This window comes from Rhineura floridana, chromosome 3 (genome assembly GCF_030035675.1).
Source record: "Rhineura floridana isolate rRhiFlo1 chromosome 3, rRhiFlo1.hap2, whole genome shotgun sequence".
NCBI lineage: Eukaryota > Metazoa > Chordata > Lepidosauria > Squamata > Rhineuridae > Rhineura > Rhineura floridana.
The window spans coordinates 61,675,858-61,689,254 of NC_084482.1; the positions used below are offsets into that span (position 1 = coordinate 61,675,858).

The 13,397-nt window shown below is 44.0% G+C and overlaps 1 protein-coding gene across 3 annotated transcripts in view; it reads right to left on the reverse strand.

Annotated features, from left to right (window-relative positions):
* ACOX1 (acyl-CoA oxidase 1) overlaps window positions 1–13,397 on the reverse strand; it is a 52,230-nt gene that overhangs the window by 27,923 nt on the left and 10,910 nt on the right. For 2 of the 3 annotated variants that reach the window (XM_061616246.1, XM_061616244.1), the window contains exon 3: window positions 5,046–5,206. In XM_061616246.1, the coding sequence (XP_061472230.1) occupies window positions 5,046–5,206 (161 nt within the window). Of the gene's footprint in view, window positions 1–5,045; window positions 5,207–10,455; window positions 10,617–13,397 lie in introns of all 3 variants that reach the window. The other variant, XM_061616245.1, reaches the window with a different exon arrangement.

The window sequence follows — 13,397 nt, forward strand, 5'->3', positions numbered from 1 at the left end:
TTCAGCTTTCTGGCTGTTTGGAGGCTTTCAAGATTCTTGTGGTCGGAGCGCACTTCAATCTGATGAGAGGCCCCCTCTAGATATTGTCTCCAGTTTTCAAAAGAATCCTTGATGGCCAGCAGCTCCTTCTCCCATACCGTGTAGTTCTTCTCTGCAGGCTTTAACTTCCGAGAGAAGTACGCACAGGGGTGCAGCTCCTTCCCTTCTTGGTCTAATTGCAGAAGGACCCCCCCGATGGCAAAATCAGAAGCATCTGCTTCCACGACGAAAGGGCGGGTCGGGTCAGCAAAGCGCAGAATGGGCTCGGAAGCGAACCTTCTCTTCAACTCCTCAAAGGCCTTGGTGGCATTCTGTGTCCATTGAAACTTCTTCTTTCCCCTTAAGCAGTCAGTCAGAGGAGCTGTTAATTTGGAAAACCCTGGAATGAACTTTCTGTAATAGTTGGCAAACCCTAGGAACCATTGTACATCCTTTTTGGTATTAGGCAGGCCCCAGTCCAATATACAACTTACTTTCCCTGGGTCCATCTCCACTCCTTCCGCAGAGATTCGGTACCCAAGGAAGTCCAAAGACTGGAGGTCAAATCCACATTTCTCTAACTTGGCATACAAGTGATTCTCTCTCAGTCTCTTCAGCACTGTTTTCACATGCTGATCATGATCTTCCTGGTTCTTTGAGAACACCAGGATATCATCTAAGTAACAGATTATATACGTGTCCAACAGGTCTCTAAACACGTCGTTCATGAACTTTTGAAAAACTCCTGGACTTCCACAAAGTCCGAACGGCATGACCAGGTACTCAAATTGACCATAAGCGGTCAAGAATCCCGTTTTCCATTCATCTCCCTCCTTCATTCTGATCAGATTGTACGCTCCCCTCAAATCCAGCTTCGTGAAGATTTTTGCGGAGCGCAGTCGATCCAGCAACTCTGAGATCAGGGGCAGCGGGTAGCTGTTAGGGATGGTGATCTGGTTCAATGCGCGATAGTCGTTACAAGGTCTGAGTCCCCCCCCCTTCTTCTTCACAAACAATAGCGGCGCTCCAGCAGGGGACTGTGAGGGTCGTATGAATCCTCGCCTCAGGTTTTTATCCAGGAATTCCTTCAGGGCCTCCCTCTCAATCTCTGTGAGAGAGTAGATTCTCCCCGATGGGATGCTGGCTCCTGGCACTAGGTCAATCGCACAGTCGTAAGGGCGGTGGGGGGGTAGAGTCTCTGCCTCTTTTTCATCAAATACATCTTTGAATTCTTCATACTTCGGCGGCAGGGTCACTTGCTCGATCTCTTGCACTGCCCCCGCTAAGGTGTTCTTGATTCCTTCAGGTTGACAGTTCTCCTGGCAATACTGTGAGGTGAACCACACCACCGCCTCCTTCCAACTTATTTTGGGTTCATGCTTTGCTAGCCAGGGCATTCCCAGAATCACCTCGAAGTTCGAGAGATCTGACACGTATAGCGAAATGAACTCTTCATGCCCAGGGATTTGAAGTTTCACTTCCTCCGTGGCTTGTGTCACCCCTCCTGACTTCAGGGGTCTCCCATCGATGGTCTCCACGATTAGGGGAGCATCCAGTTTCCACCGGGAAATTCCATGACGCTTGACTAGTTTTGCATCAATAAAATTTGTGGAGGCTCCACTGTCAATTAAGGCCGTGGAATTAAACACCACTCCTCTGGAAGTTGTAATCCGAATAGGCAAGACCAACACCCCTTTTGAGGGGGGTTGGATCGTTGGGGGGCCTTTATACAATGCTGCCCCCAGTCCACCGGCCTACATGTGGACTGGGTGTTCTAGTTTCCCAACGGCTCGGCTTTCCCCCCTTTCAGTCCAGTCTCTGGCCACATGGCCCGGCTTTGAACAATAAAAGCATAAACGTTCCCGGCATCGTCTTTCCTTTTCTTCTTCCGACAGTCTTGGCCTAGCCCCTCCCTGTCCCTCAGTTGCATTACCTGCCATCCCTGCAGTGGGAAGGGTCTTGCTGCGGGATGCCGAGGCTGAGTATCTCGGGACCTCCTGCTTCCTTTCCAGGCGCCTTCCTTCCATCCGGTGATCTATCTGTAGGCATAGCCGGATGAGCCCTGGTAGATCAGCGGGGGGGGGGGAGGTCCTGGCCAGCTCATCCAGGATTTCAGCATTTAATCCACTCCGGTACATAAACATCAGGGCGGCGTCATTGTAACCAGTTTCCTGGGACAGAATTTTAAAAGTGTTAGTGTACTTGGAAACAGTCCCTTTAGCTTGCTTCAGAGCGCCTAGCTGCCGCGCTACTGTTTCAGCTCTTTGCGGGTCTTGGAACATCTCGGTCATCTCCTGTATAAATCCTCTGTACCTTCTTAAGACAGTATCCTTTCTCACGAGATACGAAGTCACCCATTTTGCAGCTTCCCCCTCCAGGAGGCTAATCACGAAGGCTACTTTAGCCCCATCGTCTGGAAATTCCATGTGCCTGACATCCAGATATAACTCACATTGAGCCACGAAAGTTGCCAACTGATCACTTTGTCCCGCGTATTTTGGGGGCAGTCCAATGGGGACCTTTACTGCGGCAGCTGGAGGGGCTGTTCGCATCTGGTCTATCGTGGCCTTCAAGGTTTGATTATCCGTCTTCAGCGCCTTGACTGCTGCTAGCAGGGCTTGAACATCCGTCTGCAAATCAGCTACCTTAGTCCTCAAGAGTTTCACTTCTTCCGTCTCAGAAGTGGGGTTCGTTCCCCCCGCTGCTCCCTTTGACATCTTGTCCCTGTCAAGTGAAGAGAGCGTTGAGGGTGATTTAGGTGGCTCTGTCAAGCTGTCAGGCCCAGGGTGAGACTCAGGAACCAGACCAGAGGTTGTAAGTAATTCGTGTCTTATTAGGGTAATGTCCAAGCAAAGACTGCGTCTTCTCATGAAGCAATACAGGGATACAGGTCCTGCGGCATTGGGAGAAAGTTGACAGAGCAAGGGGCTGCTTCCCGCCTGTTCTTTAAGAAGGGGCCAAACGGGCGCGCAACCTTCCGCTCCTCCTTAACTGCCCCTCAGGTACTGCCCGCCTTCCCCCCCTTCTCTCCTGCCTTTTCAGCTGTCTGCGTGTGCGCGGTGAGGGGGGAAGCATCACCCCCTCCTCTTCTGAAGTTTCCGATTCCACTATGGGGGATAGGGAAGGAGCTGATGGTAAACTGCCTGGTAAACTGTCTCGCTGCTTTTCTGCTGTGGGCAGCCCTCCCTCTTGCTCTGAGCTGCGGAGAAGGGGGGGCGTGGGAATGTCCAGGGAGGATTCTGAAACTCCAGAGCTCTCAGGCTCCCCGTTGCTAGGCGACCCTATCACTGGCATTTCCTCTGTTTCGTCTTCACTCCAAAGGGGGGAAGTTCCTCCCCCTTCCCTCTGCCATCCATCTGAATCCTCTTCTCCCAACTCCCTGGGACCCCCGGGACCCCAGCTTTGCCTCTCAACAGTATCACTGGCCCTGATCAGCTTTTTCCAAAAGAATCTTGCTTTCTGTCAGAGTCAGGATGAACTGGGGACACTAAAAGCTGTATAGATTACAAAAATGGTCTCAGACGCTGTCTGCTGAAAGAATGTAATTCATTTCCAGAAGCCCGGCTGTCCTAGAGTTGCTAAGTACTAAATTCTATATTTCCTGGCCACAAGCAAAACTATCTTGCTACATAACAGGATGTGGGAAGAAGACATTAAAAACTGATGAGGGCCATAGCTAGTAGGACAGCCAGATAAAGATCATGATGAGGATAGACAATTCCTTGGGCAGAGGAAATTGACTGCTGTTTTTGCTTTCCCATCTTCAAAGAGAAAATGCCAACTAGGGCAAAAGTTACTCTCCAGAGCCAGATGGACCTGGAGATTGACTGAGGTGCCATGTGCTCAAGAACACCACACCTTACACACTGAAAACATTTTGCCTAATTGCAGCCTCTCATTGAGGCAAACAAGAGTGTACCTGAAATACACCCAGAAACAACACACCAGAACCTAACAATCAGAAGCTTAAGTGATACTTTGTAATGTATCACATCAACATGAACATTTACCATTCAGAAGGTTCCTCATTTCCAGTGATACACAAAAAACAAGAGAGAAGTTCCATTTTCTGTGGGTAGATAATATATTCTGTAGGAGTAGGGATCTGGATTAATATTTCTTTGCTATATCTTCATATTATGTTTGGTATCCAAGACCTATGAACTGCTCACTTTGTTTGAAAAGACAAAAGTTTGGAGATAAGCTAATCAGGAAGCCTTACAGGATGTTGAAACCAGGAGTTTGTCAAACACAGAAGGGCTATAACCAAAGTTTATTTAAAATCAGAGGCTATAGCAAAGAGAAGCCCACAGAAGAGAGCCTAGCTATTCTTGCAAAAGCTATTCACTTATCTAGAGTACTGCTTGAGAAGCCAAGAGGTTTCCTAGAAAGCCACTGAGTTCAGAAGGGGCTGATGATGATATACAACTGTTAGGATAGAGGCATCTCGCTGTCTCAGGTGACTTTTGAGCCGTGATTTAAAGTAAAGATGATTTTGTCAACCCAGAATATTCTTATTTCTTGCTCAGGAGTATTTGCTAAATAATTCTTAAAGTTCATTTTTTGTGTAAGACCACATCTTGTCTTGGACTGCCTTCAAGTCGATTCCGACTTATGGCGACCTTATGAATAGGGTTTTCATGAGGCTGAGAGGCAGTGACTGGCCCAAGGTCACCCAGTGAGCTTCATGGCTGTGTGGGGATTCGAACCCTGGTCTCCCAGGTCGTAGTCCAACACCTTAACCACTACACCACGCTGGTTCTCATAAGACCACATATGTAATCATAATATGATATTATGATATACAGTATATATTCAGATATACAGTAGGCATTCAGAATAAAAGTATAAGCTTGTGCAAGAAACACAAAAATATATGTCTTCATTTCATACAGAGGGAACCCTGTGGCCGTGAAACAGATAGCCTGAAGAACCCTAGATTGCAAGGAAAAATACCCCATGCTTTTTGTTCAACATCTCCTACCCAGAAATGCTACACTTGCGAATAAGACTTGAAAGTACTGTACCATGGCCCATCTCTGTCTGGGCATATGTGCCAATGATCTCCAAGTTCCAAGCAGGCATGAAGAAGCGATCCTGCTGTTCTTGGGTTGCCTGGGTTAAGAGGGTAGGTAGAAACATGCCCAGGTGGAGGTCCAGAGGCTCAGGTCGTCCATGATGAGCAGCGCTGTGCAGAAATGCCATGGGGAGGGAATGTGAAGGGATATTACAGAATTAAAGCAGGTGAGATTAGAGGTGCAGATTGGAGGGGGGAGGAGACAAAAATAATTTGTATGAATATAGAATTGAGCAAGCACACTTTTACCAGAGCATCATTCCTTTCCCAGGCCTACAATTATTTATGCCAATTTATAGAGCCCTGTGCCCAGCTCCAAATGCTAGAGGTGCTATTCCAGTCCTATCACAGAAGGACAATACGAATGAGAGAGCAACCCACTTGGCCTTTTTTTTTTGTACTTATAAGAGGTAATATTCTATCACAGTGTCAGCCAGAAATGCTACCAGGTCCTCTTGTTCCTTGGAAGTGTACAGGCATACCCCGCTTTAACATACGCAATGGGACCGGAGCGTGTATGTAAAGTGAAAATGTACTTAAAGTGAAGCAATTATCTATGCATGTACTGCACTGCAATCGCCACTAGATGGCAGCGGCATCATGCCATTAAGTGTCCGTTATTGCGAAGCACGCGTACGTTAAGCGGGGTATGGTGGCGTATGGAGCATGTACGTTATAGCGAGGCGAGGTTAAGTGAAGCGACGTTAAGCGGGGATGCCTGTATTCAAAACTGGGTGTAACACCCAATATAAATAACATTCTGTCTTACAACTATAATGGCTTGGGAGCAAATCAGGTAAGTAACATTTTACAAAGAAATTAAAGCAACCTGTCCTTATCCAATTCAGATTGGAGGGAGGGAGGGGGTTAGACAAAATAATCCCAACTAACTGTATGTTAACTGTTTGAGATTATCACTTTTTTATTGCTTTAAATCATCTTTCAGTGGGCCTCAAAGTAAGAAAAGAATGGTGCTCTGATCTACCAATAATCAAAGCTAGTGAATAGATCCACAGCTTTGTGTCAATAGCCACCATTTATAATAGGTGAACCATCACCAGCAAAGATTACCCAAAACCAAAAACACATGCTTCCCTATGATAAGCCAGTCTTAAATACCATGATATTCTGATCCAGATGATAGCATGATATACTTAAGGTACCTTTATACCAGTACTCCGGCCAACGCAGCTTGATGTGCACTGCTCATTTCACCTGTTATATAAGTTGGTGCAGTGACTAGGAATGTGAACAAAGTTGTCTCTGGTGCAAATCTTACCTCTGCCATGAACCTACTAGAGGGCCTTATAATTCCAGACTCAACACCCCATCTGTAATATGGGGATAATAACTGCCTGGTTTATAGGGTTTCTGCAGAGAGTACCGGAATAATATAAAGTGCTTTGAATACTCAAAGTACTAATTCATTATTCCCCCCATTTCAGATGTTCTGTTGATGAGCACTGTTGTTTATGGAGCCAAAACAGTACCATCCATGCAAGGGAGGCATCAGTAGCCTTGGAGAAACAGGTTTCTAAAAAATATCTAGGAAAAACGCTTAAGGAGGGTGGAATCTCTAAACAGTCCAGTGAGGATTGAGCATGCTCAGTGGGAACAAGGTAATGACTGTTGGGGTGGGAGGAGCAAACGAAATGCCTGGAATCCTGACTAGGGGGCATTCAGCACTGCGGTATTTTGTTACATGTCCCACTTGTTTATTCTTATTCTGCAATTTACATCACTTTTACATACAATATGCTGAGGTGAAGGAGGGGTTTCAACTGGGTCTGGTTCCAGACATGACTGAGGATGCATAACTACTCTGACTCCCTCTCCCCAATAGCCTAAGTGATTGTAGCTAAAAAATATCCATCGTATTTGCCATGTTTAGCAACCAGCACATCTTACACTAAGGAAGAGGCAAGGACCATCAATAAATAAACTGTTACACACAGTCCCCTCCAGATGTCCAGTATTCCTTGTATCCACTTGTTAAAGGGGCAGCACTTACTATAGGCCTGGCACTCAGAGGTGGAGATTATCATCTCAAAATAGTTCAGAGCAGCCTTCCCCAACCTGGTGCCCCCAGATATTTTGGACTACAACTCCCATAATCAGAGGAACATAGGAAGCTGCCTTATACTGAGTCAGACCCATTGGTTTATCTAGCTCAGTACTGTCTACACTGACTGGCGGTGGCTCTCCAGATTTCAGGCAGGAGTCTTTCCCAGCCCTACCTGGAGGTGCCAGGGATTGAGCCTGGGACCTTTTGCATGAAAGGCAGATGCTCTACCACTGACCTATGGCCCTTTCCTGGCCATTGGCCATACTGGCTGGAGCCGATTGGAATTGGAAATACACAACATCAGGTTGGGGAGGGCTGGTTCAGACCATTCATTATTTGCTGTAAATGTATTGAGATGCTTGAAGATGATTATGTGGGGTCTTCTCATACTAGTGAAACTTGAGCCGCTACTAACTATATATATCCTACAATGGTATGGACAGACTGTATTGTAATACCAGAATTAAAACTGAATGCAATATGTCCAACCCATCAAAAGTACCTTTACATAACAGTGAGAGGAGGGATGTTAAGACTTTAACCTCTTCCAACAGTAGAGATACTATAACATACTAAATTAATCCACAGCAACTTATATACAGTATACAACTTTGTAACTGAAAAATAGAAATACTAAAAAGAGAGCAACTGGAGACCAACATGCCTGCCCAGTACAGAGAATAGGAAAGTCAATTTCTAGGCAACAATTCTCAGTGTTGTAATTTTACAGGTGAAACAATAGCACGGGTTTCCACTCTAAAGTCATATGCTATTATGGTCCCATTCTTCAATTGAGCTAGTGTAAGTGGAGCTCCAATTCCTCAGGGCAACGAACAGCAGAGGAGAGCAGACTGAAATAGCAAAATTATAAAAGTTGCTGTTTGGAGCAGGGATCCAGTGACTGAGTGAAGAGTCCCATTTCCACTTGAACTATCAAGCCTACAACTAATGAAAGAATATTAGGATTTAAGATTTGGCTATTTGTTCACCTAAGAAGAATTTTACTTCACATGCACCATGGAAGAATGCTTAAGCATTACCTGTAGAAGGATTTCCCCTCCAAATCAAGTCCCTGCCATGCCAGCCCCAGTATAGCCTATTATTTTAAGCAGTGCCTCCATTCGAATGCAATGCAGCCTCAGCAAGCAGAAAGCATCCAATAGCAGGAATTCCAGGACATATATACTATTGAAGAATCATCATTTGAAATGTGAATGGTGAGCTGCACTGCTGCACCATCATGCACAATGACTGTGAAGGTGTCAGCATGATTGATTCCTCATCAAGACACTGGTTAGTTGACAGAATACACATATTACACAAATACAGATATTACACATTGACACACAGAGAAGGAAATTAGTAAGATACAGCATGCAAAAAAAATTAAACACATCCACAGGTCTGAAGGGAGGGAGCAGACAAACAAGCACGACAATCATTTGCTTAGTCGTAGGATGCTTCATTCATTTTGCAGCCTCTGGCTTTCAGTCAATTTGCTTGAGAGGCGCTATCATTATTCAAACTGCGATGTGAAATGCACCGTAATAACTGCTGAACGTTTGATTGCAAAAGACACTTCCAAGAGTTAACACTGCATTCATCATATAACCCAAGACATTTGCAACACCATTCTCCAGATGTGATTGCAAATTGCGAATAATGCGAATAATGCAGAATGCAAATAAGAAATCAGAGGCTTTTCCTTTTCTTCCAGGTACACTCTTTCTTGTCGGAAGATTCCATTTCTTCTCTAGAAGTGCAATACGGTGTTCAAGTGCTCCAGACTAAGCCATAGATCTTAAATAAGGTCTTGGGCTTTGCTCCATTTTGCTCCCATGACTGACAGAGATTAGTGCTTTAAAAAAGCTACTACTCTTCTATTCTGGGGAAGTAGTTAAAAGGAAAAAGAACATTTATATTCTTGAAGTGGATTTCAGTCCAGTTTATCTTGTTCTTGCAATATATTCTTCTGGTTCATGAAATTGAAAATCCAGCAAGTATTAACTGCATTTGAATGGTACCATATCTATTTTATTTATTTATTGCATTTGTATACCGCCCCATAGCCAAAGCTCTCTGGGCGGTTTACAGCAATCAAAAACATTAAAACAAATATACAATTTAAAACACATATTTTAAAAACAATTTAAAACACAATTTTAAAATTTAAAACAATATAAAAACAATTTAAAACACTAGCTAAAATGCCTGGGCGAAGAGAAAAGTCTTGATCTGGCACCGAAAAGATAACAGTGTTGGCGCCAGGTGCACCTCATCAGGGAGATCATTCCATAATTTGGGGGCCACCACTGAGAAGGCCCTCTCCCTTGTTGCCACCCTCCGAGCTTCCCTTGGAGTAGGCACCCAGAGGAGGGCCTTTGATCTTGAACGTAGTGTACAGGTGGGTTCGTATCGGGAGAGGTGTTCCATCAGGTATTGTGGTCCCAAGCCGTGTATACAGCAGAAAACATGAAAACAGCCGAGCCAAGGTTTTTATCTTGCCTGACTCACTTTGGGAAAAAAAACACCCTTAATTACTGATTGCAACAGCAAAAATAAGAGCTAAACCTAAAAGAAGAGGCTGCTAGTACAAAACACTAGCAAAGGATCTCTCAAAACAGGATTCGTGATTTCCAGAACCTTGAATTAGTGTCAACTCATTTTGTCTGATAGACCAGCATAAGGCTATGCTTTGAGTGTTCCACAATGCCTTACATGGAGATGACACATCCAACTTTTTTCTCCTCCAAATACATCAGCTAGCAGCTGCTCATTTGGTGTACTCATGGAATATCACACACTTGCTCCATGCTTCACATTTGTTTACACAGTTCTGTACAATATTACACAAATCTATGCCCAGGTAGCTTGTTGTAGCCCATGTTTCATAAACTTAAGGCAGCTTCATAAATGGAGTTGAACTAGAACATTAGAGGCATACCACTGCAATGTTCTTGGACACGTCCAAAATTCAAAGAAAAATTAGGCTGACTGAACAATTTGCTCATGCCAACTATCAGCAATCTTGGAAACAACTTTGAGTAAGTCAGACTTGTATACAAGATCTGAGAACAAGGATATAAAATCAGCTACAAGCCAGGAGGTGCTTGTGACTGTGGAAAAGCACAGCTTTGCATATACAATTACACATAGTCAGGACAGTCGAAGTGGTGGCAAACTGAGATTTGGATCCAGTATTTAAACAAAACAAAGGCATTTTCATCCCAAAAATCACTGCCAGACTGGAGTTACACTACACAGGATCTCCCATAAGTCTCTGAAAAGAACTAACCGTGCCCCATTTCCGTCTGAGCGTAGGTGCCAATTATCTGGAACCGAGAGGCCAGAGGCAGCCATTTCTCTCGCTGGGTATCAGTGCACTGGTTCTCTAAGGTGGGTGTAAACATGCTGTAGTGCAGACCAAGAGGCAGAACAGATTCACCCATGCATACACTATGGGAGAGAGAGATGGCTGATTAGGTCTTAGCTGTTTACTCGACTCCAACAGGGTTTGCTATATTTCTCCATAGTCATATACAGGAACCTGTAACGTAAATCTTTCAACCTTTTCCTAAATGTTAAGATTTTAGATATACCCCAGGAAAGGCATAATTGAACTACTGTATACTGTGACACTGAATCATTTTAAAAAATACAAAAATGCAGTGAAGTCAAATTAAAAACATATACCAATCATGCATGCAGAGAGCTGCGCACCTGCACTTTGTGGCAAAGATACACCTAAATATCAAATATATTGGTTATACCCACCACAGTCTTAAAGCAAAGATTTGTAATTTGTAATCAATCCTATCAAAGTTTCAATTCTACATCAAAAGAGTCCAAATTCCGCAATCACTATACTATACTCTTATCTACCTTGTGATTCCTACTTTGGTAATACTGGAGCTTGTACAGGATCCTGTTTGTTTTGACAAAGTTGTTAGAAGGCAAAGAAAATGGGAAGACAAAGACTGTAGACACTGTATAACAACAGGGATTAACTGACACAGGCAGGGCTAAAGTCAAATTGTCATCAGAAATTTTTGTTATTAAGCAGCACTAGATTGACATATATTTGCTTCTAGTTGTTTACTGTTGTTTGGTTTGTACCTCTGACATGCAATGCCATAGTCTGTGATGTGTTGTGGGATCAGTTTCATTTGCAGTTATTCAACCAACCACATAACCTACTGACCCATCCCTCTTGTCTTATTAAATCTAGCAGAGGGAGTTTGATTGGGTCCAGAGTGTGGTTAATGCTTCACTGTGAGGGTGGTCCCTGTTGCCTTGAAAAAGGTGGTGGTACAGCCACTCCTAAAGAAGCCAGCCCAGTATCTGGTGATTTGGAGTAACTGCCAACTACCCCCTTTTTAGAAAAGGTGCTGGATAAGGTTGTGGCAGGGCAGTTGTGGATAATCTTGGATGACACAAATTATCTAGACCCATTTCAGTCTGGGTTCAGGCCAGCCTATGGCACAGAGCTGGCATTGGTCACCCTGAGAGAGAGAAACAAGGGGAGCATGACCTTGCTCCTGCGTCTCAGTCTCCCTGCAGCTTTTGATACCGTTGACCATAGTATCCTCCTAGACCAGCACTGTGGGATGGGAATTGGGGTTACTGTGCTGCAGTGATTCTGGTCCTATGTATGTGACTAAGTCCACAGAGTAGCATTGAGAAAGTTTTTCATGTCCCTGGCAGTTATGCTATGGGGTGCCACAGGGCACTATTTTACCCCAAATGGTATTCAACATCTACATGAGACTTTGGGGAGTGGCCATTAGAAGGGCAAAAGTTTTGGGGCAAAGTGTCACCAGTATTTAGATGATACGCACCTCTAAATAAACATTTTAGACTGTCTTGTAGCCCACTTAAAGGTCTTTTGTTGTAGTAAGAGGTATACAATTTTGTTAAACAAAGTACATTTGCAAAAAACGAAATGGAGTATTATGAAGAGGAGCACTCCCCACTGCAATACTTTGTTGCAGGTCTTACTTGTCATGATTAATCATCATCAAATGTTCTATGCTCCATGCTATATAATAATGTTCCAAATGCAATCTTTGGTATCTCAGTCTGCTCAAGCCAGCATAATTAATCTGGCCATACTACTCACCTCTGCAAGGGTGGCAAAGAAGCACGAAATGCATAAGAAAAAGACTTAAAGGCAGGGCTTTAAGTGATACAAGTTTTCATCTATTTAGCCTGCTTGCAGAAAGTATGATATACATATTTTCTGGGTACACCAGTTTATTTCTGGTTCTTCCAGATTGCATTTATAATCTACTGAAAATAACCACCTCAGCTTGTGCATTTTCCAGAATAACCTGGGTACAGTTTTACACAATACATTCCCAAGGAACTGAAGCCTCTTATCTGAATAGCAAATGCGCAAATTCTCATTTATAACCCACCACAATTGGGAAACTACCAGATTGTAAAGGCAGGGGGGATTTTTTGTTTGACCATCTCTTTTATAGATGTCAACACTAGTGTTCAGTCCCATTTGATAAGAAAAATGTTAGGAGATGGCCCTTTTCTAACATAAGAACAAGTGGAATGAAGAATGGTACTGTGTGATCTCTAAACTTCTATTTGCAATCTGACTGGCTACCAACAGAAGGCATTTGAACGCATTTCTCCTCTGGTTTAGATTTCATACTCAGAATTCTGCAGGATGTTAACAACTCTCACAGCAGAAGAGGATATTCTCTCTTGCCAGCAATTGCGAAAGCTGCCACAACGTTAGAGGACTGGAAACTGTCACCTTTCGATTTACTATTCCTTTGTAAAAGAGATTCTTACTGCAAGAAAAACACATTAGATGTCACTTTGTTCCCAACAAGATTTACAGGACGGTATCCAACTAAACAGTTCTGCTAGTGCAAGGACTTTTTCTCCCATCATGACCCCAACATCTGTTCAGGGTTTTCCCCCCCAACCCCCTGGGGCAGATTTACAGGGCGCGCAAGGAGAGGATGAGGAAGTTCAACTGCGCAGCAAAAAGTCCTTGTGCTAGCAGAACTGTTTAGTTGGATATCACCCAGAGACTCCTACCACTTCTTTCCTGTACATTCTGTTTGAACATGACCATGTTAGTTCTCCAACCTACTAGAAGCCCCAAAGGGCAGGGTGGAGAGAAAGAGAGTGAGGAAAGAAAGATTTCACTTTTTTCACAGCCACCCACACAATAAGGCATAGTACAGAACCCAAATGGTTCATTAGCAGCTGCTG